This window comes from Oncorhynchus clarkii, unplaced genomic scaffold (assembly GCF_045791955.1).
Source record: "Oncorhynchus clarkii lewisi isolate Uvic-CL-2024 unplaced genomic scaffold, UVic_Ocla_1.0 unplaced_contig_1138_pilon_pilon, whole genome shotgun sequence".
NCBI lineage: Eukaryota > Metazoa > Chordata > Actinopteri > Salmoniformes > Salmonidae > Oncorhynchus > Oncorhynchus clarkii.
In genome coordinates this window covers 1,765-27,398 of record NW_027258643.1, presented here as the reverse complement: position 1 = coordinate 27,398, position 25,634 = coordinate 1,765, and the positions used below count along the sequence as shown (strand labels likewise).

General features: G+C 46.1%; 3 protein-coding genes across 3 annotated transcripts; 2 read left to right on the top strand and 1 right to left on the bottom strand.

Moving 5' to 3' along the window:
• Window positions 1-1,869: 1,869 nt before the first annotated feature.
• LOC139397807 (jmjC domain-containing protein 8-like) lies at window positions 1,870-9,727 on the top strand. The gene is made up of 9 exons (XM_071144238.1): window positions 1,870-2,035; window positions 2,204-2,299; window positions 2,452-2,500; window positions 2,604-2,700; window positions 2,789-2,857; window positions 3,042-3,161; window positions 3,890-3,957; window positions 8,377-8,508; window positions 9,108-9,727. Exons 1-9 carry the CDS (start codon window positions 1,947-1,949, stop codon window positions 9,186-9,188), a joined length of 801 nt encoding a protein of 266 aa, XP_071000339.1. The 5' UTR covers window positions 1,870-1,946; the 3' UTR covers window positions 9,189-9,727.
• A 43-nt stretch (window positions 9,728-9,770) lies between these two features.
• LOC139397809 (E3 ubiquitin-protein ligase CHIP-like) lies at window positions 9,771-22,515 on the bottom strand. The gene is made up of 8 exons (XM_071144240.1): window positions 22,209-22,515; window positions 19,875-20,074; window positions 19,448-19,646; window positions 17,593-17,758; window positions 16,644-16,731; window positions 15,363-15,419; window positions 14,705-14,821; window positions 9,771-12,922 (listed from the first exon to the last, which is right to left on the bottom strand). The coding sequence occupies exons 2-8, from the start codon at window positions 19,986-19,988 to the stop codon at window positions 12,797-12,799; spliced, it is 867 nt and encodes a 288-aa protein (XP_071000341.1). The 5' UTR covers window positions 19,989-20,074; window positions 22,209-22,515; the 3' UTR covers window positions 9,771-12,796.
• Window positions 22,516-22,597: 82 nt separating this feature from the next.
• On the top strand, window positions 22,598-24,271 carry LOC139397808 (pseudouridylate synthase TRUB1-like). The gene has a single exon (XM_071144239.1). It carries the CDS (start codon window positions 22,598-22,600, stop codon window positions 23,498-23,500), a length of 903 nt encoding a protein of 300 aa, XP_071000340.1. The 3' UTR covers window positions 23,501-24,271.
• Window positions 24,272-25,634: the final 1,363 nt, after the last annotated feature.

The window sequence follows — 25,634 nt, the reverse complement described above, 5'->3', positions numbered from 1 at the left end:
TATGGAACTGCAAACAGGCGTACAGACAAATGCATGGCCCCTTTTAAAACTATCAGCAATCCTCCCGTCATTTAAGAAGGCTCTGAATGGAACTGACTGTACAGGTGAAAGCCCCTTTGTTCACTTTTAAAGATGGAAATCTGCAGTAGAGGAAATAGTGCCACTGTCTGCCCCACAGATGTTGTTATTGTTTTAGTTTTATTGACAAAGCAGAGCTGGGGAGTGTTGTGCATCATGGTATTGTTTTGGGGACATTACATATGTTGCTATTCTACCACTGGTGCAATGATGCCCAAGGGGAAAAATAACAGTGTTTGTTGTTTGCAGTAACTTCTTCGTTGTTGTAATATCCCAAAAGGGCGTGGCAGTTTCATCAATAAGGATTCCAGCTTTAAGGAATAAGAACGGGTCTGATATGTGTCAACCCAATCATAGTCTTGCACTACCAAGTCTCGTTTTCACTGGCTTTTGGAACAAATGTAAAACGGTATTTCTTGAGGGGAGGACAGCTCATAATAATGGCTGGAGTGGCGTATAATGGCTGGAATGGAGTGGATGGAATGGTATCTAGCTCATGTTTGATACCATTCCATTCACTCCATTTCAGCCATTATTATGAGCCGTCCTCCCTTCAGTAGCCTCCACTGGTATATACAGTACATAGAATCGGAGTTGTCAACTGTGATTAAGAGGTCTTGGAGTGGGCAGGCCTTCCTCGGGAGGAAGAGCAGCTCTCTCCTCGCCTTGTCAAGACTGAGCTTGAAGTGGTAGGTAGGCCAGAAACCCAGCCGAGATACGCGTCACCACATGGGTGTCAGAGGGGAGGAAGGGGGAAAAAAAGAGTTGAGTGTCATCCACATAACAACGTTAAGACACCATGTGAGCATATGCAACAGAGTTGTCAGTACACTGCCTTGGTGGAAGAGTTGGGCAACGCCTCACAGCAAGAACTGGCTAATCTGGTGCACTCCATGAGGAGGAGATCACACTGCAGTACTTAGTGCAGCTGGTGGCCACATCAGATACTGACTGTTACTTTTGATTTTGACCCCCCCCCCCCCCATCCCCAGTACTTAGTGCAGCTGGTGGCCACATTTGTTCAAGGACACATTATTCCGTTTGTTAGTCACATGTCTGTGGAACTTGTTCAGTTTATGTCTCAGATGTTGAATCTTGTTATGTTCATACAAATATTTACACATGTTCAGTTTGCTGGAAATATATGCAGTTGACAGTGAGAGGACATTTCTTTTTTTGTGCTGAGTTTACATGTATTCATCAAAAGGTGAACTGTGGTATACAAACATAAATATACTATACCAAGCAAACGTTATACCTGGCTATTTTTTGTATATAATTCTGCCAAAATAAACATTGTCTAAGTCCGTGAAGGACAATTAGAAAGAGTTGTGGAGAAAATGTATGCACTTTCATCAGTTGAAATTTGAAACAAAAATACAAATTAAATGGGCCGTATACAATGTATTAAATTGGTGCAATTCAAATGGTCATTGCTGGAAGGGATGCAGCTAATGTCAAAGTAACGTCAACATGTGCATGTTACAGTGGCGTCAGGGTAGAATGTTAGCAAACCCTAGCCCATTTCCTAACCTCAACCTAATTCTCCTTACCTGGTACATTAATTACCTAATCTGCTGTAGATTCTCCTAACATGCTACGAAAGATCACTTCGGACATTAGCTGCATCCCGTCTAGCCAAAAACAATACTAATTGTACTTCTTGTAGATCCCTCCATAGACAGCTCGTTGGTCAACTGTGATTGGTCCATATGAACACTACACTTCAGGAAGAAGGAAATCAATAGCCAATGGGCATTGGCACAACCGGCAGGAGCAATCTAAAGCCTTTCTATTAGAAATACGTAACGCCATAAAGGTATACGGACATGAGGCGTACTTGCGAAGCACTGTAAAGCTATTTCCATATGGAATATAAACTCGGAATACAAGTGTTTCTCCTATTGTTTTGGAGATCGGCTTTAGATGCACTGGTGTCGGAGAATGACGGAGGCTGGTGAGTGGTTATTTTAGGATAAGTTACGTCTTTGACCATCTATAAATGACGGCTAATTCTATTCTTATTTTTTTTCCACAGATTTGAACTTTTAATCTATCTAACTCTTACAAGCATTCAATAATACTAGTATTCGTAGCCCAAAAAGCATTTTCCCCTCGCATGCAGGTCGTCAAATCCAGAATACAGTTTGACTGATGAGGGTCCTTGCAACATTGACATCTGGGACAAAGCTTCGTTATCACATCGCCAGTTTATCCAACAGTACGTACTGTAGCCTATTTCATGTGTTCAGCCTGGGTGTATTTGTAGTCTGTAAATCATTACACTGTGTGTGTTCTGCACCCATACCTTGGAAACACCTCTTTTCTATCTAGTTTTGCACCAGTGTGTGTAACACCTCGTTTTATTCCCAGATATGCTTACTCCAAACCAGTCATCCTGAAAGGTTTCTCTGACAATACGGTACGTGTGAATCAAAAAAGCAATTACAGAAATCAACTTGTCTCATAGTAAGGCCTATCAGTATAGCAATGGGCTCTGGTGAATGTCATTGTTTTGTTTTCAGAAATTCCAGTTCTTGTGCTCCAAGTCGAGCCTGCTGAAGCAGTATGGAGAGAGGATGGTGAGGCTCAGTACTGCCAACACCTACTCTTACAGGAAAGGTACACACACACACAATGTAGTCATCCTAGAAGGTATTCAGTGTTCTTTATTTGTAGTACCTTACTTTGCCTCTTCATTATCATTTAGTGGATGTCCGGTTTGAGGAGTTTGTGGACTTGCTGCTGAGGCCTCAGTCTATGGACACACTGGGCAGTGGTGAGTTTTCTGTCTGGAACACCTAATGGTCGTTGTACAGTACATGAGCTCAACAGACAAACCATGATCCGTAATATAATACAGCATGTTATGTGATCACGCTGAAAAGTCAAAGCATTAACAGAAGCAATGAAAAGTTCCCACAGCCAGACATCCTGTATCTCACCCGGTCTCTCTTTGACAGACACTCTGTATTTCTTTGGGGACAACAACTTCACGGAGTGGCACTCTCTGTTTGAGAACTACAAGGCACCACGCTACATGCTGCCTCACACCACGGGGGCCTACAGCTTCGGGATCGCAGGTCAGTGGATCTGTATGGCTGTTAGCACAGCTTCCCACCGTTGTGTCAAGTTGGCTGGATGTCCTTTGAGTGGTGGACCATTCTTGATACACACCGGAAACTGTTGAGCGGGAAAAACCCAGCAGTGTTACAGCTCTTGACACAAACCGGCGCACCTGGCACCTACTACCATACCCCGTTCAAAGGCACTTAAATATCCTCTGAATGGCACACATACACAATCCACATCTCAAGGCTTAAAAATCCTTCTTTAACCTGTCTCCTTCCCTTCATCTACACAGATTTGAAGTGGATTTACCAAGTGACATCAATAAGGGATCATAGCTTTCACCTGGTCAGTTTGTCATGGAAAGAGCAGGTGTTCCTCATGTTTGTACACAGTGTATAATATTATTATTATTAATATATTGTGGATTACACTATACCAGGGATATCAGAATCATGTCGTACAGCTGCATATGGCGTTACCAATCAGTAGCAGGGACGACTTGTACCGGACAGAGAGTACGAAGCAAGAGGCTAAACTCTGATGCATTAACTGCCACCTGCAGCTGTCAGTTTGGCAGAGAGCTGAACAAACCTCCATGCACACTGATGCATCTGTGAGAAGAGGACATCTTAATAGTGTGTGTGATACATACAGCCAGTTACTGTGGTGACTGTAAACAACAGGCTGTCATCCTCTGTTGAAGCTTACCTCCTGTGCCTTTATCTACCCACCCAACCAGGCCCGGGAACCGGTGTACCCTTCCATTGGCATGGACCTGGCTACTCTGAGGTCATCTATGGCAGGAAGGTAAACAACACATTAACTGTTGCCTATCAAATCATGGTCCACCTTATGCTTCATCATTTCTCCTAAGAATATCTTAAAATCAAGTCAGATTTATTTAAAGTGCATTTCACATGAGTCATAACACACTTTACATAAATAAAACAACAATAGGACCTTGAAGAAAGAGGAATAAATGGGGAAACGACAAACAAAATGAACATGTTTCAAATACAGCTGTCCCAGCCTCCCTAATGACACCTGGTTACAGCTGTCCCAGCCTCCCTAATGACACCTGGTTACAGCTGTCCCAGCCTCCCTAATGACACCTGGTTACAGCTGTCCCAGCCTCCCTAATGACACCTGGTTACAGCTGTCCCAGCCTCCCTAATGACACCAGGTTACAGCTGTCCCAGCCTCCCTAATGACACCAGGCTACAGCTGTCCCAGCCTCCCTAATGACACCTGGTTACAGCTGTCCCAGCCTCCCTAATGACACCTGGTTACAGCTGTCCCAGCCTCCCTAATGACACCAGGTTACAGCCTCCCTAATGACACCTGGTTACAGCTGTCCCAGCCTCCCTAATGACATCTGGTTACAGCTGTCCCAGCCTCCCTAATGACACCTGGTTACAGCTGTCCCAGCCTCCCTAATGACACCAGGTTACAGCCTCCCTAATGACACCTGGTTACAGCTGTCCCAGCCTCCCTAATGACACCAGGTTACAGCTGTCCCAGCCTCCCTAATGACACCAGGCTACAGCTGTCCCAGCCTCCCTAATGACACCTGGTTACAGCTGTCCCAGCCTCCCTAATGACACCAGGTTACAGCCTCCCTAATGACACCTGGTTACAGCTGTCCCAGCCTCCCTAATGACACCAGGTTACAGCTGTCCCAGCCTCCCTAATGACACCAGGCTACAGCTGTCCCAGCCTCCCTAATGACACCTGGTTACAGCTGTCCCGGCCTCCCTAATGACACCTGGTTACAGCTGTCCCGGCCTCCCTAATGACACCTGGTTACAGCTGTCCCGGCCTCCCTAATGACACCTGGTTACAGCTGTCCCAGCCTCCCTAATGACACCTGGTTACAGCTGTCCCAGCCTCCCTAATGACACCTGGTTACAACTGTCCCAGCGTCCCTAATGACACCTGGTTACAGCTGTCCCAGCGTCCCTAATGACACCAGGCTACAGCTGTCCCAGCCTCCCTAATGACACCTGGTTACAGCTGTCCCAGCCTCCCTAATGACACCTGGTTACAGGTGTCCCAGCCTCCCTAATGACACCAGGTTACAGCTGTCCCAGCCTCACTAATGACACCTGGTTACAGCTGTCCCAGCCTCCCTAATGACACCAGGCTACAGCTGTCCCAGCCTCCCTAATGACACCTGGTTACAGCTGTCCCAGCCTCCCTAATGACACCAGGTTACAGCCTCCCTAATGACACCTGGTTACAGCTGTCCCAGCCTCCCTAATGACACCTGGTTACAGCTGTCCCAGCCTCCCTAATGACACCTGGTTACAGCCTCCCTAATGACACCTGGCTACAGCTGTCCCAGCCTCCCTAATGACACCAGGTTACAGCTGTCCCAGCCTACCTAATGACACCAGGTTACAGCTGTCCCAGCCTCCCTAATGACACCTGGTTACAGCTGTCCCAGCCTCCCTAATGACACCTGGTTACAGCTGTCCCAGCCTCCCTAATGACACCTGGTTACAGCTGTCCCAGCCTTCCTAATGACACCAGGCTACAGCTGTCCCAGCGTCCCTAATGACACCTGGCTACAGCTGTCCCAGCCTCCCTAATGACACCTGTTTACAGCTGTTCCAGCGTCCCTAATGACACCAGGCTACAGCTGTCCCAGCCTCCCTAATGACACCTGGTTACAGCTGTTCCAGCCTCCCTAATGACACCAGGCTACAGCTGTCCCAGCCTCCCTAATGACACCTGGTTACAGCTGTCCCGGCCTCCCTAATGTCACCTGGCTACAGCTGTCCCAGCCTCCCTAATGACACCTGGTTACAGCTGTCCCAGCCTCCCTAATGTCACCTGGTTACAGCTGTCCCAGCCTCCCTAATGTCACCTGGTTACAGCTGTCCCAGCCTCCCTAATGACACCTGGTTACAGCCTCCCTAATGGCACCTGGTTACAGCTGTCCCAGCCTCCCTAATGACACCTGGTTACAGCTGTCCCAGCCTCCCTAATGACACCTGGTTACAGCTGTCCCAGCCTCCCTAATGACACCTGGTTACAGCTGTCCCAGCCTCCCTAATGACACCTGGTTACAGCTGTCCCAGCCTCCGTAATGACACCTGGTTACAGCTGTCCCAGCCTCCCTAATGACACCTGGTTACAGCTGTCCCAGCCTCCCTAATGACACCTGGTTACAGCTGTCCCAGCCTCCCTAATGACACCTGGCCCAGCCTTTCTAATGACACCTGGTTACAGCTGTCCCAGCCTCCCTAATGACACCTGGTTACAGCCTACCTAATGACACCTGGCTACAGCTGTCCCAGCCTCCCTAATGACACCTGGTTACAGCCTCCCTAATGACACCTGGTTACAGCCTCCCTAATGACACCTGGTTACAGCCTCCCTAATGACACCTGGCTACAGCTGTCTCAGCCTCCCTAATGACACCAGGTTACAGCTGTCCCAGCCTCCCTAATGACACCAGGTTACAGCTGTCCCAGCCTCCCTAATGACACCTGGTTACAGCTGTCCCAGCCTCCCTAATGACACCTGGTTACAGCTGTCCCAGCCTCCCTAATGACACCTTGTTACAGCTGTCCCAGCCTCCCTAATGACACCTGGTTACAGCTGTCCCAGCCTTCTTAATGACACCTGGCTACAGCTGTCCCAGCCTCCCTAATGACACCTGGTTACAGCTGTTCCAGCGTCCCTAATGACACCTGGTTACAGCTGTCCCAGCCTCCCTGATGACACCTGGTTACAGCTGTGCCAGCCTCCCTAATGACACCAGGTTACAGCTGTCCCAGGCTCCCCAATGACACCAGGTTACAGCTGTCCCTAATGACACCTGGTTACAGCTGTCCCAGCCTCCCTAATGACACCTGGTTACAGCTGTCCCAGCCTCCCTAATGACACCTGGTTACAGCTGTCCCAGCGTCCCTAATGACACCTGGTTACAGCCTCCCTAATGACACCTGGTTACAGCTGTCCCAGCATCCCTAATGACACCTGGTTACAGCTGTCCCAGCCTCCCTGATGACACCTGGTTACAGCTGTCCCAGCCTCCCTAATGACACCAGGTTACAGCTGTCCCAGGCTCCCCAATGACACCAGGTTACAGCTGTCCCTAATGACACCTGGTTACAGCTGTCCCTAATGACACCTGGTTTCAGCTGTCCCAGCCTCCCTAATGACACCTGGTTTCAGCTGTCCCAGCCTCCCTAATGATACCTGGTTGCAGCAGTCCCAGCCTCCCTAATGACACCTGGTTACAGCTGTCCCTAATGACACCTGGTTACAGCTGTCCCTAATGACACCAGGTTACAGCTGTCCCAGCCTCCCTAATGACACCAGATTACAGCTGTCCCAGCCTCCCTAATGATACCTGATTACAACTGTCCCAGCCTCCCTAATGACATCTGGTTACAGCTGTCCCAGCCTCCCTAATGACATCTGGTTACAGCTGTCCAAGCCTCCCTAATGACACCTGGCTAAAGCTGTCCCAGCCTCCCTAATGACACCTGGTTACAGCTGGCCCAGCCTTCCTAATGACACCTGGTTACAGCTGTCCCAGCCTCCCTAATGACACCTGGTTACAGCTGTCCAAGCCTCCCTAATGACACCTGGTTACAGCTGTCCCAGCCTCCCTAATGACACCTGGTTACAGCTGTCCCAGCCTCCCTAATGACACCTGGTTACAGCTGTCCCAGCCTCCCCAATGACACCTGGTTACAGCTGTCCCAGCCTCCCTAATGACACCTGGCTACAGCTGTCCCAGCCTCCCTAATGACACCTGGTTACAGCTGTCCCAGCCTCCCTAATGACACCTGGTTAAAGCTGTCCCAGCCTCCCTAATGACACCTGGTTACAGCTGTCCAAGCCTCCCTAATGACACCTGGTTAATGTTAACATTGGTCCAGCACCAGTAGGTAGAATGGTGTAAGCCTGAATCCAGGGTCAACCTCAACATTTACCATACCTTGTTGTAATCGATGCTGTTAGCCTTAGCACATTACACTACCTTGTCATTGATGCTGTTAGCCTTAGCACACTACACTAGCTTGTCATTGATGCTGTTAGCATTAGCACGCTACATTACCTTGTCATTGATGCTGTTAGCCTTAGCACACTACACTAGCTTGTCATTGATGCTGTTAGCCTTAGCACGCTACACTACCTTGTTGTAATTGATGCACGTCTGTTAAACACAACAGTATGAGATACATTTTCATTCTCCAACCACCACAGCGCTGGTTCCTGTACCCCCCGGACAAGGCGCCCCATTTCCACCCCAACTACACCACCCTGTCCTGGGTCAAAGACACATATCCTTACCTGCTTGAGGAGAAGCCCATAGAGTGCACCATCCGGCCAGGAGAGGTCAGAAAACTACCATTAAGGCTGTGTTCACAGCCCAATTCAGATCTCTCCTTCCTTCTACTAATTAATCTTTTGACCAATCAGATCAGCTCTTTTTACAATAATTGGTCAAAAGATCAGAATTGGTCTGCCTGTGCCAACGCAGCCATAATAGATTAGACTGTGGTTGAATATCGGAATACTTTAACTGTCACCCTTCCCTCCATCTACACAGGTCACTAACATCAGCTAAAATAATGTTGTATGCATTTTCCAACAGAATGAGGATAACAATCAGAGGGGTCATCATTTGGAGGAATTTCCACCATGAAATGTTAAACACATTTATCAACCATGGGTCACTAACATGAGCTAAATTTACTTTTGAGGCATTTGAGGCCATATTTCTTTTTGAAATTTCAACTATGGAATATTTTAAACACTTAAAACAACCATGGGGTCACTACGTTTGAGGCAAACATGACTTTTGAGCCATTGTTTTCACTGAATTGGAATGATAGGCTGCATTCAGATTATTTCTTGTCTTACCAAGGCAAAGCAGGAAGATAATAATATCAAGTATTAATGACTTGTCACTGACTTTGTGTTGTTGCTGATAGGTGCTGTATTTCCCTGACCGCTGGTGGCACGCCACGCTCAATCTGGACACCAGTGTCTTCATATCCACCTTCCTGGGCTGACCCCTGACCCGTGACCAAAGCCCTGTTAGAATACTTTCAACATGCATCATTCCTTTTTCCCCTCTGAGGAAATCATAGATTTCTTGCACAGTTCTCAACACCCCCCCCCTCCCCCCCTCAGATAGCACAGTTCACACACACAGTGGTTCCTGATTAGTGAGGGGGAGCAGGAAGGATGCACTTTTCAAAAGTATCATGTCAACTGAAATGGCACCACACCACACCACTCCTGGCAACTGAAAACTGCCCAAAAAGTTATCAAAAGCTGTATTTCCGTTGTCGTCTTAACTACTATGTAGATCAGTGATCCATCTGTTCAGAGACAAAGAAACAAAGCGGTCAAAGACTATTGGAACGTCTACTGACCAATAGGAGACGAGTGTGGCTTGTTCTGACTGTATTCCCTGGAAGTCACACACTGGTTTTCCTGCCGTTTCCACTTCTGGGACTTTTCCCATCGGTTCCATGGTACCGGGCCATGGAATGCAGCTAATATATTTGACATTTATTTTTAAAGAAAATAAAGTACTTGAAAATAAGATGGACATTTGTATCTTGATTATCAATGTAAACACTGCAGCCTCTAAGTTGTAGCCTTTATTGGAACACTTGTAGACAACAGCACAACAGTGAAATAAAGAACATTCACAGTCCCAATGAGGCTCCAGAGAAACTGGACTGTACCCAAGTTCCCACCCCCCTCTTAGGAGGAATCGGGGCCTAGGGGGAGAGGAGTATGTCCACACCCCTATCCCACATAAACACACCCCTACATGTACACATAATATTGATACTCACGACTAACACAACATAACTGTGCATCCTCATAACCAGCAGAGGGTAGGAATATACAGGTTCATTTCACATTCAATCCTTTTCAGTTGGTAAGTCAAACAGGGTCATATGATTTCTGAAATGAGAAGAGGAAACGATCTGTTTGCAGCAGGGTTGAGGGGTCGAATTGAAAATGACTTTTTTAAATCAGGATATTTTAATTTAATGAATTTGCATTCTAAAATCGACACTTGAAAAATGTAATCGACCCCAGCCATTGGACTAAGGCTCTAAGCATGGAATCATTAAAACAAGAGAGACCCCGAGCAGTAAGTTATACTGAGGAGAAGACAGCCCTTCTCAAAGCCAATCAGATGACTGACTTCCATATTCTACTTCAAACTCCACTTGAGGCACAGACAGGACACCACCTGCAAACATTCAGCGACATGTAAAACCAGAGAAAACACATTACAATTAAACACAGCCGTCAAACACACCTGTGACTCACACAATTTTAAAGCAATCTTTTTAAAGAAAATTTGGAATAGTGTTTAATTAATTGACTGGAATTGAAATAGAATTGACCCCAACCCTGACCCCTACTGCTACGCACTTCCCCATTCATTAACGCTCAGCTCTGTATGAGCCAGATGAGAGGCAACAAAATGGTGGAAACTCAGCTCGCCAAAATTAGAGACGTCCTTGGTCAAAAAACAACCCTTTGCACAAAGCCTTGAATGCTCTTCCCGGACCCTTCCATCATATTGATTACACATAGTGCTTCCCTGCACACTGCAAAACACTGAAGATGAGGGCTTGGGTTTCTCTCTATATTATACAACTGCTTATACAGTCTTTTCAGCCCTCCAAGAGGATATAGAGAAGTGCTGCATTGTGGTGGTAAGAGATCAGGTTGGGTTTAAAATTGGCCCATCACTCAAGAGCACTACATTGGACCATCTACAAGCCACTCAAGAGGACTACAATGGAGAGTGGCAAAAACATGGCGGTGCCTCAGACAGTCCTCTTCCCCGTAGAAAAGGAGATTTTAAAATAGAAGACAAGTTGTGGAGCATCACCACAAGTAGAGTACATTTAGCCCTGATTGGTCAATCGCTGCACTTGTAGACTCGAGGTCTAGGATGTGATTGGGTTTAGGAGTCTGCAATATGATTGGTTGTTCTGAGAGTAACGTTCAAGAGATTGGCCAAAGGTGTTGGGTACTATATTCTGATTGGGTCCTGTTGTTGGATGATGTGCTCTGATTCGGTGCAATGTTTGCTAGCGTGTCCTGATTGTTGGGTCTGACTAGTATGAGCAGCTGAGACACACAATAAAATAAATGGGGGGACAAGGATGGAAACAGAAAGAGATTGTTTAGATCAACATGAGATTTAATGGCAGTCCTAGTATCAGTCTGTGGTGTAGTCTCAATCCTAGTGAAGGTATGTCAGTCTGTGGTGTAGTCTCAGTCCTGGTGAAGGTATGTCAGTCTGTGGTGTAGTCTCAGTCCTAGTGAAGGTATGTCAGTCTGTGGTGTAGTCTCAGTCCTAGTGAAGGTATGTCAGTCTGTGGTGTAGTCTCAGTCCTAGTGAAGGTATGTCAGTCTGTGGTGTAGTCTCAGTCCTAGTGAAGGTATGTAAGTCTGTGGTGTAGACTCAGTCCTAGTGAAGGTATGTCAGTCTGTGGTGTGGCCTCAGTCCTAGTGAAGGTATGTCAGTCTGTGGTGTAGTCTCAGTCCTAGTGAAGGTATGTCAGTCTGTGGTGTAGTCTCAGTCCTAGTGAAGGTATGTCAGTCTGTGGTGTAGTCTCAGTCCTAGTGAAGGTATGTCAGTCTGTGGTGTAGTCTCAGTCCTAGTGAAGGTATGTCAGTCTGTGGTGTAGTCTCAGTCCTAGTGAAGGTATGTCAGTCTGTGGTGTAGTCTCAGTCCTAGTGAAGGTATGTCAGTCTGTGGTGTAGTCTCAGTCCTAGTGAAGGTATGTCAGTCTGTGGTGTAGTCTCAGTCCTAGTGAAGGTATGTCAGTCTGTGGTGTAGTCTCAGTCCTAGTGAAGGTATGTCAGTCTGTGGTGTAGTCTCAGTCCTAGTGAAGGTATGTCAGTCTGTGGTGTAGTCTCAGTCCTAGTGAAGGTATGTCAGTCTGTGGTGTAGTCTCAGTCCTAGTGAAGGTATGTCAGTCTGTGGTGTAGTCTCAGTCCTAGTGAAGGTATGTCAGTCTGTGGTGTAGTCTCAGTCCTAGTGAAGGTATGTCAGTCTGTGGTGTAGTCTCAGTCCTAGTGAAGGTATGTCAGTCTGTGGTGTAGTCTCAGTCCTAGTGAAGGTATGTCAGTCTGTGGTGTAGTCTCAGTCCTAGTGAAGGTATGTCAGTCTGTGGTGTAGTCTCAGTCCTGGTGAAGGTACGTCAGTCTGTGGTGTAGTCTCAGTCCTGGTGAAGGTACGTCAGTCTGTGGTGTAGTCTCAGTCCTGGTGAAGGTATGTCAGTCTGTGGTGTAGTCTCAGTCCTAGTGAAGGTATGTCAGTCTGTGGTGTAGTCTCAGTCCTAGTGAAGGTATGTCAGTCTGTGGTGTAGTCTCAGTCCTAGTGAAGGTATGTCAGTCTGTGGTGTAGTCTCAGTCCTAGTGAAGGTATGTCAGTCTGTGGTGTGGTCTCAGTCCTAGTGAAGGTATGTAAGTCTGTGGTGTGGTCTCAGTCCTAGTGAAGGTATGTCAGTCTGTGGTGTGGCCTCAGCTTTAAAGTGCAGATCATACTTGTTTGGTTTGTTGTCGTCTTTTTATGTCTGGTTCTTCTTTTGGAATGATTCCAACTACCCCTTTCCCTCTCTCCCTCCCTCCTTCAGTAGTCCTCCACCCATCCATTCTCCATGATGAAAGCATCGATGACCTCTTTCATGGCCAGATTAGGAATCAGCTGGTCTTGAGTCAGAGGGCTGCGTGTCACCGGGTCAAAATGGCCCACTCGCTGCAAACATAAGAACAAAGACAGTTAGGATCCTATGGGAGACATAACACCCTTAATAGCAGGGCTGAAAGTACATTTCATTTCTTCCTGGTACAGAACCTCCTGACCAACAGAATGTATGAGCCTGATCAGAGAATTACACCCCTCTCGTCTTCTACGCTGCTGCTACTCTGTTACCATCTATGCATCGTCACTTTAATAACTACCTACATGTACATATTACCTCAATTACCTCGACACCGGTGCCCCCGCACATTGACTCTGTACCGGTACCCCCTGTATATAGCCCCACTATTCCATGTGTAACTCTGTGTTGTTGTCTGTTTACACTGCTATGCTTTATCTTGGCCAGGTCACAGTTGTAAATGAGAACATGTTCTCAACTAGCCTACCTGGTTAAATAAAGGTGAAACAAAAAATAAACAAAATAAAAAATTCTTATTTACTGCTGCTCTTCAATTATTTGTTATTCTTATCTCTTACTTTTTTGTGTGGTATTTTCTTAGAACTGCATTGTTTGTTAAGGCCTTGTAAGTAAGCATTTCACTGTAAGGTCTACATCTGTTGTTTTGGTGGATGTGACAAATGTGATTTGATTTGAATCCCTATTAATTCAATAGCATCTCTGTTGGCCTAGTCGTAAAGATGTGTCATTTAACATGTATGACCTTTTATTGTGGCATAAACACAAACAGTTATGATGTTTTCATCTGATTGCCAAGCCATCACTTGAAAAAGGCTGCTTTACTAATAGGCTACCAGCCTGCGTTCATCCACTCACAGTATATTTCAGTTCCAGCCTGCATTCATCCACTCACAGTATATTTCACTTCCAGCCTGCGTTCATCCACTCACAGTATATTTCAGTTCCAGCCTCCAAACAGTGGTGAATGGAAAGAAGCATCTGTGACATAAAGCCTCAGAAAGTCTGATGACATTCTCTCTTTGTCATTAGGACAGAATGTATGTGTCCACTGCTGACCGCGCGTGTCTCGGTGTCGGCCACTCATCTCTACTTTGGCAAAATGTCTGTGTTTTCGTCCAACCACATTGCATTTTGGGAGCCATTTTCATGTCTCATGTCTCTGACATGCTGTAATGATAGTGGTGTAATAGCATACAGTTCTTGACTTGTTTTAATTATTGTTGAGATAGGGTCATGTTTTACCGGAACAACATACCCCCACTATATACTTTGCAGGGACACCGTACCGGACCATACCGCCTTACATTCACCCCTGCTTAATACTTAATAATACTACAGCAAAAATGATGTGTAACTATTCTTTTACATGGGTTGTGGGAGGCAACATCCAGGTTGTTCCAGTTTAACATGTCTGTACGTAACAGAACGTCAGTTTGGCATAGAATAACTACCTCACTGCCTACATCAATACCTGATCACTACTTTATCCGCTTGAATACAATACTAAATAGTAGCTAGCAAGATGGCAATCACTGAGGTTATTTTTAATGAGTGCATTTCGCAAGTGTCTAGTTTGCATCAACTACCTCCACTAAAACCATTGCAAAGGTTTTGCCTTCAAATTTTGGTTTCAAATCATGACGTTTTGGCATGTCTGCCTCGTGATTTGCTGGGAGAGTTGTCTGTCTGAAGATGACCCACCCCAGAATTTTTTTCTCCACCTTATCAAGTATGCCGTAAGAGCCCATCTTTCAAACCTGACCCAGTCACTGCTGTTGCCTAGGGTCAGGTTTGATGAGGTCAGGTTTGATGAGGTCAGGTTTGATGAGGTCAGGTTTGATGAGACTAATTCTTACCTGTAGGTGCTCCTCGATGTCTTTGCGGTCGTAAGTGATCCCACTGGGTGTAATGCAGGGCTCCCTCATCAACTCAAAGCTGATCTTTCCACACAGGTAGTCTGGGATCTCCCTCTTCTGTTAAACAAACAGCGGTTATCACTAAATAGCCATGTTAGAACAGATGTATACTGTAGTTACATATTTTAGTGTCTTGTACATTCGGACCTGGTATTTGTTATTAATGAAGGGTTTGGGTTCAGATTGTTTAAGGGTTTAGGAATAGAGAGTTGTTTCTAGTATGGCCAGAGTGATAGCCATCAAACACAAACCATTGATTATGTATGGGCTAGTGATGAGTTCCAAACCCCTAACCCCTACTCCACAGCAGACTAGCCGCTCCTCTAGATCTGAGAGGATTGGACAGGTGGAAGCAATTTGGAATCATTTTCACCCAGCCAATCAGAAGACAAGATGAAACTTGTATTTAGATCTCCCTATTACTCGCCTCCTTCTCAAAAACCATTCGATGGGAAGGTTAGAGGGGAGGGACCTCTGACCTTCTCATCCAATGGGTGTTCAGACAGAGGCGAGGAAAGGGGAGAGGAAGAATCAAGGAAATGCAACAAGAGATTCTCCCCCTGATCCTGTATCCAGCAGGAGGCAGTAGAACACTCACCTTCCTCTTCTCATCCAGCTGAGAGAAGAGCTCCTCCATGTCTGACAGGTGCTTGTCCTGTAGAGAAATGTGACACCTAAATTAACATCCCTTTATTCATCAATTGTACACAAGGTCCAACCAAAATCTTACTTCCCCTTTATCCCAACTCCTCCGAAAGACACACATACATGCAATAAGCTAGAGTAAGACCAAACCCGATTTAAACAGGTTTAAAACATGTTCTGTTGCAGAGGCATCATGCCCATAGGGGACACAGGGGCACGTGCCCATAGGGGACACAGGGGCACGTGCCCATAGGGGACACAGGGGCACGTGCCCATAGGGGACACAGGGGCACGTGCCTACTCAGATTTGTCCTGTAAAAAATATATATATTTTTTTATATATAGACACACTACTAGCCACCTATCTCATAACTCGCTACCTATCATTTAAGTTAGAGTAGCTTGTCTAACTATCAGGCTGGCTTGTCTGCTGGTAAGGTTGGTAGACTAGAAAAGCAAGCAATTACTAAATGTACTGAATAACACTCACCTTCCTCTCAATCTTTTACTCAGATTGGTGTATTCCTCTCCTCATCTCATTTTAATAGTCTAGTAGCTTCCTCTCATCTCAATAGTCTAGTCTAGCATATGTATATATTTTATTTTACCAATAGTCTAGTCTTCCTCTCATCTCAATAGTCTAGTAGCTTCCTCTCATCTCAATAGTCTATAGCTTCCTCTCATCTCAATAGTCTAGTAGCTTCCTCTCAGTCTAGTAGCTTCCTCTCCTCATCTCAATAGTCTAGTAGCTTCCTCTCATCTCAATAGTCTAGTCTTTGTCTAGTAGCTTCCTCTCAAATAGTCTAGTCTAGCATATGTATATATTTTATTTTACCATAGTCAGGAGGATGAGCTCAAGAGTTATTCTTATCTTTGAATCATTTGACATAGAATTAAGCACAACTGCTAAATTCTCCTAAACCCCCCTCCAGACCACCCCCTGCCATCCTCACATACTTTATGCCCACTCAGAGTTTTTGGGAGCATAACACCCCTGTTCTATTGCATATCCTTATGAGGGGAAAAAAACAGATCTTGATTAGTAAGGTTGTGTTAACATGTCTTTGGTTTAGCCAATGAAAACCCTTTAGTTGTTTAACCATTTCTCGTAACCTAGGCTACGAGAGCATTCTAAACAGAATGTGGGTAAGTGCTTATTTTCCCATTGTTATTTGTTTATACCCTGCGTCTTTGGACGTTAGCTGGATGTTCGTACACTTGGTTTAGGACTCACGTGTTTGGAGGGGAACTTAGTGAGGTCGTGTCGGCTTCTGCATTCCTCCGACTTGGCGTCTTGTTCCTCTCTGCTGTCATCCAGTTCCCTGAGGATAGGACCAAAGTCATCAGCCAACCAACCACTTCAGCCAACCAAGGCTTAACTTACTGCAATATAAATGGATAGTATGGATTGTAGGCCTATAAATGGATGGACTAACTGGTTTTACACACCAACCACAGTTGGTGATTTTTTTTACAGAGTGACGCCAAGCACACAGTTAATTAACAGTAATCTAGAGCATGGTGCTTGCAACATCAGGATAGTGGGTTTGATTCCCGGGACCACCGGGCATGAAAAGTATATGCCTGCATGACTGCTTTGGTTGAAAGGGTCTGCCAAATGGCATATATTATGATTATATTAATGCCCCCTACTGTTAGAGACGTTCTACCAACAAGGCTGGGAGAATGCAGTGGTTTCCCACTGACTAATGGCAATTGATTGTTAAACAACACGTTTATGGTTGTTTCATTTCAACTTGAGTGTTGTGGAAAAACTAAATCAAACTAAATCAAAATGGCTATTCTCTGATTCACAAAGTCAATTCATGCTCTGTAAATCCCCCTCCCAAACCCTACAGTGTTCCCATCATGTGGCTGGAACAGATTCAGATGAGTCTCTATTGTCCTACAAGAGGAGAACCTTAGCACAGCTCACACATTATATATACACACACAACAGTGGAGGCTGCTGAGGGGAGGACGGGTCATAATAATAGCTGGAATAATAGCTGGAACGGTGTGATTGGAATGGCATCAAACATGCTGGATACCATTCCATTAGACTCCATTCCAGCCACTAGACTCCACTCCAGCCACTACTATGAGCCGTCCACTGATACACAACATATATAGAACACACAGCCGGAAACAAACTATAGGTGAGCACAGAAAGAATCTCTCACCTCTCCTTCTCTGCCAGGATGAGTTTGGTGAGATAGGCGTGCAGCTCGTTCTCCTGGTTAATGCGCTTCTCCTCGATGCTGTTCCAGCGCTTCTTCTTGGCTATCCGGAGGGCACTGGGAATGTCGTCACCAAAGTTCAACCGTTGCTCTTTCGCCAGGTTATATGCTGAGGGCCAAATGAAGGAAAGCTATTATTATTAATGATATAATAGTGAAAATTAAGCTTTGCATTATAAATGAGCTGACTTAATCCAATGTCCTGTCAATACTTTTTTTATTAGGACTTAGGCAAGTAACTTATAAATATATTTTGATGTGTGTATCTAGACTCCTGAATGGGAGTGTGTCCGGGATGGGTGCATCTTGATAGTCTTCCTCTCCTCACCTCAATAGTCTTGTAGCTTCCTCTCCTCACCTCAATAGTCTTGTAGCTTCCTCTCCTCAATAGTCTTGTAGCTTCCTCTCCTCACCTCAATAGTCTAGTAGCTTCCTCTCCTCAATAGTCTTGTAGCTTCCTCTCCTCAATAGTCTTGTAGCTTCCTCTCCTCACCTCAATAGTCTAGTAGCTTCCTCTCCTCATCTCATTTTAATAGTCTAGTAGATTCCTCATCTCATTTTAATAGTCTAGTAGCTTCCTCTCCCCATCTCAACAGTCTAGTAGCTTCCTCATCTCAATAGTCTAGTAGCTTCCTCTCCCCATCTCGATAGTCTAGTAGCTTCCTCTCCTCATCTCAATAGTCTAGTAGCTTCCTCATCTCAATAGTCTAGTAGCTTCCTCATCTCAATAGTCTAGTAGCTTCCTCATCTCAATAGTCTAGTAGCTTCCTCATCTCAATAGTCTAGTAGCTTCCTCTCCTCAATAGTCTAGTAGCTTCCTCATATTAATAGTCTAGTAGCTTCCTCTCATCTCAATAGTCTAGTAGCTTCCTCTCCTCATCTCAATAGTCTAGTAGCTTCCTCTCCTCATCTCAATAGTCTAGTAGCGCCATCCCGGGTGGCGCAGTGGTTAAGGGCGCTGTACAGCAGCGCCAGCTGTGCCACCAGAGACTCTGGGTTTGCGCCTAGGCTCTGTCGTAACCGGCCGCGACCAGGAGGTCAGGAGGTGGGAGGTGGGGCGACGCACAATTGGCCTAGCGTCGTCCGGGTTAGGGAGGGTTTGGCCGGTAGGGAAATCCTTGTCTCATCGCGCACCAGCGACTCCTGTGGCGGGCCGGGCGCAGTGCGCGCTAACCAAGGTTGCCAGGTGCACGGTGTTTCCTCCGACACATTGGTGCGGCTGGCTTCCGGGTTGGATGGCGCTGTGTTAAGAAGCAGTGCGGCTTGGTTGGGTTGTGTATCGGAGAACGCATGACTTTCAACCTTCGTCTCTCCCGAGCCTGTACGTGAGTTGTAGCGATGAGACAAGATAGTAGCTACTAAACAAATGGATACCACGAAATTGGGGGGAAAAAGGGGTAAAATGCAAAACAAAAAAATATATAGTCTAGTAGCTTCCTCTCCTCATCTCAATAGTCTAGTAGCTTCCTCTCCTCATCTCAATAGTCTAGTAGCTTCCTCTCATCTCAATAGTCTAGTAGCTTCCTCTCCTCATCTCAATAGTCTAGTAGCTACCTCTTAATTTCCTCTCCTTAATCTACACCGATCTGAAATCCAAAGACTGGTTAACACTACCTGGTAGATGTATATTGGGAATTTCTTTTGACACTTGTCCAGTTCTTTAAAATGAGTACAGATGAAGGAGAGAAGACATGAGGCCTATGGGACAGGGGGACTACGGGATAGGAGGCCTATTTCGACTAGTGAGATGCACCCTCTGTGTCTGGACCCTTGATTGCCATCTTGGTCCCCAGCCCACCTCTCTGCAGGTTGCCGATGGCTTCGTCGTAGTTCTCCATCTCCAGGTGACACTGACCCAGGAAGAAGAGGGCCTTGACTGACTGGGGGTCCAGCTCCAGCGCCTGCTTGCAGTCGGCCAGGGCCTTGTCGTGTTGCTGCAGCTTCACGTGGCACAGTGCCCGGTTGGTGTAGTACACAGACACTGAGGGGTTTCGCTTCTGGGGACAAACACATTATTCACTATTTCTATCCCCCTTCCTCACACCCTTATCCCATTCCTAAGTATGCCACGCTTGCACACACACTCTTCGCTACAACCGATAGCTGACTTTCTATGTCTCGGAGTGAGGTTACTCATCATGCAAAGTTACAATTTGGGACACTACCTCAGTTCCACCCACACACACTCCACACTTTCTCCCCTTCTCCCGAGGCCTTGTCCTTACGATGGCTTTGCTGTAGCAGGCGGCCGACTCCTGGTACTTGCGGCTGAGGAAGAGGCGGTTGCCCTGCTCCTTCCACTCCTGCGCTGAGACACTCTTCTCAGGGCTGCCCGCCATTTTGTCCGCCGGCCCCGCTGTGGCGGCGGCCTCTCCGCTCTGCTTCCCTATCCTGCTACCCGTGTCTCAGGCCGGGCTGCGGCTGGCTGGGGGGAGAATGCACAAGTTCCAAGACATCAATAGTATGGGTGAGGGAATCAGATGGAGGAGTTTCATTTGAGGGGTGTTGCTGGTCTACTACTATAAATAGTGATCAAATCAAATCAAAGTTTATTTGTCACATGTGCCGAATACAACAGGTGTAGGTAGACCTTACAGCGAAATGCTTACTTATAGGCTCTAACCAATAGTGCGAAAAAAAGGTGTGTGTGTGTGTAGGTAAATAAAGAAATATAGACACCAGTTAGTCAGGCTGATAGAGGTAGTATGTACATGTAGGTATGGTTAAAGTGACTGTGCATATATGATGAACAGAGAGTAGCAGTAGCGTAAAAAGAGGGGTTGGTGGGACACAATGCAGATAGCCCGGTTAGCCAATGAGCGAACATGTACATGAACGTACTGTATAGTTAAAGTGACTATGCACATATGATCAACAGAGAGTAGCAGCAGCGTAAAAGAGGAGTTGCGGGGGGGCACACGATGCAAATAGTCCGGGTAACCATTTGGTTACCTGTTTAGGAGTTTTATGGCTTGGGGGTAAAATCTGTTGAGAAGCCTTTTTGCTTGCCATGCGGTAGTAGAGAGAACAGTCTATGACTGGGGTGGCTGGGGTCTTTGACAATTTTTAGGGCCTTCCTCTGACACCGCCTGGTGTAGAGGTCCTGGATGGCAGGCAGCTTTGCCCCAGTGATGCACTGGGCCGTATGCACTACCCTCTGTAGTGCCTTGCGGTCGGAGGCCGAGCAATTGCCATACCAGGCAGTGATGCAACCGGTCAGGATGTTCTCGATGTTGCAGCTGTAGAACCTTTTGAGGATCTCAGGACCCATGCCAAATCTTTTCAGTTTCCTGAGGGGGAATAGGCTTTGTCGTACTGTCTTCACAACTGTCTTGGAGTGTTTGGACCATTCTAGTTTGTTGTTGATGTGGACACCAAGGAACTTGAAGCTCTCAACCTGCTCCACTACAGCCCCGTCGATGAGAATGGGGACGTGCTCAGTGCTCCTTTTCCTGTAGTCCACAATCATCTCCTTAGTCTTGGTTACGTTGAGGGATAGGTTGTTATTCTGGCACCACCCGGCCAGGTCTCTGACCTCCTCCCTATAGGCTGTCTTGTCGTTGTCGGTGATCAGGCCTACCACTCTTGTCATCAGCAAACTTAAGGATGGTGTTGGAGTCGTGCCTGGCCATGCAGTCGTGGGTGATCAGGGAGTACAGGAGGGGACTGAGCACGCACCCCTGGGCAGCTGCAGCGTGGCAGATGTGTTGCTACCTACCCTCACCGCCTGGGGGGCGGCCCGTCAGGAAGTCCATGATCCAGTTGCAGAGGGAGGTGTTTAGTCTCAGATTCCTTAGCTTAATGATGAGCTTTGAGGGAACTATGGTGTTGAACACTGAGCTGTAGTCAATGAACAGCATTCTCACATAGTTGTTCCTTTTGTCCAGGTGGGAAAGGACAGTGTGGAGTGCAATAGAGATTGCATCATCTGTGGATCTGTTTGGGCGGTATGCAAATTGGAGTGGGTCTAGGGTTTCTGGGATAATGGTGATAATGGTGTTGATGTGAGCCATTACCAGCCTTTCAAAGCACTTGATGGCTATGGACGTGAGTGCTACGGGTCTGTAGTCATTTAGGGGTGTAGTCATTCAGGGGTGTTGCCAGTCTACTAGTACAAAAAGTGATTGAGGTGTGTTGCCGGTCTACTCTACTGTAAACAGTGATTGAGGGGTGTTGCCGGTCTACTCTACTGTAAACAGTGATTGAGGGGTGTTGCCGGTCTACTCTACTGTAAACAGTGATTGAGGGGTGTTGCCGGTCTACTCTACTGTAAACAGTGATTGAGGGGTGTTGCCAGTCTACTCTACTGTAAACAGTGATTGAGGGGTGTTGCCGGTCTACTCTACTGTAAACAGTGATTGAGGGGTGTTGCCGGTCTACTACTACAAACAGTGACTGTAGTTAACTAGCACAATGTTTGGATAAAACAACAGGGGCTAGCTTGCTACATCGTTTGATTTGACAGTTGCACTGAAGTAAAGATACAGGAAAAATAGTCAACTCTGGCTAACTGGCAAGCTTCCAAATAGCTGCAAGCATAACGCTAGCTAGTCTGTTACCGTTTCGATGCCCTCCCCTCAGGTAACAAGCGGCCTCTCCGACTTCGCTCTCGTCCTGGTTATGGCCTCCTCCCACACAGCTCGTCTGTCTACCTCTTCCAACGCAGACAATTGAATATTTTTGGAATATAACGTTAGCTAGCTAGCGAACTGCCTAACTATAACGAAAAGCACAGGTATCCAAACATGTGTATAATCAATGTATATTATTTGACAGAGTAGTCTGTAGTATTATTTTAGGTGGGAGGACACGCTAGTGCGTAACCAGCTAACTAGCTAATGTTTTGATACATTTCTGGTAGTCATCGATGATGACGCATTTGTAAACGGAAGTGTTTTCAGTTAAACTTACGTCATCAAGTCGCGCCTCATTGTTTTGGAAAGCAAGCATGGCTGGTTCAGTAACTGACGTAGCTGTGCCTAAACATTCTTTATCAAAACTACAATCTTTAAATGGACTTTTTGCCATTTATAAAAAGGAAGGACCTACGTCTGCTGATGTTTTAAACTCATTAAAAGAGACACTCCTCAAAGAGGCCGGTGTGAAAGATCCTAATCCCAGAAAAAGGAAGAAGCAAGCTCTGAAAATGGGGCATGGCGGAACTCTGGACAGCGCAGCCTCTGGTGTGCTCGTTGTTGGGATTGGAAATGGAACAAAGATGCTTAGTACTATGCTTGCTGGTTCAAAGAAATACCTGGCTGTTGGAGAGTTGGGGAAAGCAACAGACACCCTTGACGCCACAGGCAAGGTGGTTCATGAGAAGCTCTATGATCACATTACCAGGGAAGCCTTTGAGGAGAAGTTGAAGCAGTTCACTGGGGACATCATGCAGGTTCCTCCACTGTACTCTGCACTGAAGAAGGATGGCAAGCGTCTTTCTGTCCTGCTGAAGCAAGGCCACGAGGTGGAAGCCAAACCTGCACGGCCGGTCACAGTGTATAACCTGTCGCTGCAGGACTTCACCCCCCCCCTCTTCACTCTTGATGTTGAATGCGGTGGTGGATTTTATATCAGAAGCTTGGTGGACGACCTGGGAAAAGCGCTCTCGTCGTGTGCCCACGTGAGGAAGCTGATCCGGACCAAACAGGGTCAGTTTACCCTTGACGACCACACGCTGCAGGAGGAACACTGGACACTACAACACATCGTTCAGTCCATGCAGCCCTGTCGCGGGTCAGAGGTCACCAAGGAGGATGGCACAAAACCAAGCCCAAACCTGGGGGTTAAACGGGCCCTGAATGCCCAGGTGAAGGGGGATAAGAATGGCAAAGATGAAAAGGGGGAGTTATAACCCCCCCCACAAAGTCACAATGTCCCCTCTATATGAGAGCTTAAGGCGGCGTTTTGGTTCCCGGAGGTGTGCACTTGTTCACTCCCTCTCATGCATGTTAAAGCATTGGTTTGGTGCAAGCATGGCTGGTTGGAATTTCCAACATATTCCTCATGCCGGTCGATTCTTTGGCGGAAGCCAGTTGAACCAGTCCCTGCACTGTTACATGCATCATTTTTGTTGATGTGTGTATTACTAGAATACGATATCGTCATTGGAATTGACAGAAGACAATTTAATGTTTTTTTTGTTTTGTTTATAGATGAATTAATTTATCATTTTTAAATATTGTTTTTATTTTCATGAATTGTACTGTCTTATTTTGTCATGCATTTTGAGGTTTTGTTTTGAATACTGTTCCAATCAAAGATCTCTACACCATCTAGTGTTGGCACAAGATAAGACATGGAAGCAACTTGAAATGTAACTCCCATTCCTTTGTAATTGACAGCAGTGCATGCCAGAATTAATAAACAACAAAAAGTCTCCACATATTTTTGTTATTTTTTTTTGCAGATGTTTTGTTGTAAACACAGAGATAGTGTTTCTCGTATTTAGGTCATTATAACCTAGTCATGTTTGGTTTTCTTAGTATGTTCATTGGGCCCCCAAGAAGCCTTGCACATATGAAGTTGCTAGAGAGCACATTCAAATTCTCAATAAGACATTGGTTAAGTTCAATCCACTGTACATTTATTTGAGGAGACTACACTGAACAAAAATAAAAACAAAGTGCTGGTCCCATGTTTCATGAGCTGAAATAATAGACATTTTCCATATGCACAAAAAGCTTATTTCATTCCAATCTTGTGCACACATTTGTTTACATCCCTGTTAGTCAGCATTTCTCCTTTGCCACGATAATCCATCCACCTGACAGGTGTGGCATATCAAGAAGCTGATTAAACTGCATTGTCATTACACAGGTGCACCTTGTGCTGGGGACACTAAAAGGCCACTAAAATGTGCAGTTTTGTCACAACACAATGCCACAGCTTAAGTTTTGAGGGAGTGTGCAATTGACATGCTGACTGTAGGAATGTCCACCAGAGCTGTCCACCAGAGAATATAATGTTCATTTCTCTACCATAAGCTGCTTCCAATGTCGATTTAGAGAATTTGGCAGTCTGTCCAACCGGCCTCACAACCGCAGACCACTTCTAACCACGCCAGACAAGGAACACCACATCCGGCTTCTTCACCTGAGGAATCATCTGAGACCAGCCACCCGGACAGCTAATGAAACTGGGTTTGCACAACTGAAGAATTTTTGCACAAACTGTCAGAAACCGTCTCAGGGAAGCTCATCTGCGTGCTTGTCTTCCTCACCAGGGTCATGACCTGACTAGTTTGACGTCGTGACCGACTTCAGTGGGCAAATGCTCACCTTCGATTGCAACTGGTGTGCTGGAGAAGTGTGCTCTTCATGGATGAATCCCGTTTTCAACTGTACTGGGCAGATGGCACAGTGTGTATGGTGTCGTTTGGGGCGAGCAGGCTGCTTATGTCAATGTTGTGAACAGAGTGCCCCATGGTGGCGGTGGGGTTATGGTATGGGCAGGCATAAACTATGGACAATGAACACAATTGCATTTTATCTATGGCAATGTCAATGCACAGAGATACCGTGATGAGATCCTGAGGCCCATTGTCATGCCATTCATCCGCCGCCATCACCTCATGTGTCAGCATGATAATGTATGGCCCCATGTCGCAAGGATCTAACTGTACACAATTCCTGGAAGCTGAAAATGTCCTAGTTTTTCCATGGCTTACATACTCACCAGAAATGTCACCCATTGAGCATGTTTGGGATGCCCTGGATCGACAAGTATGACAGCGTGTTCCAGTTCCCGCCAATATCCAGCGATTTCACACAGCCATTGAAGAGGGGAGGCGGCAACGAGTGGGAACATGGACGAAAATGCACTTGCTGAATTGAGACTCTTAATGAAATGAGACTCTTAATGAAATGAGACTCTTAATGAATTGAGACTCTTAATGAAATGAGACTCTTAATGAAATGAGACTCTTAATACACTGAACTAAAATCTAAATGCAAAATGCAACAATTTAAAAGATTTGACTGAGTTAC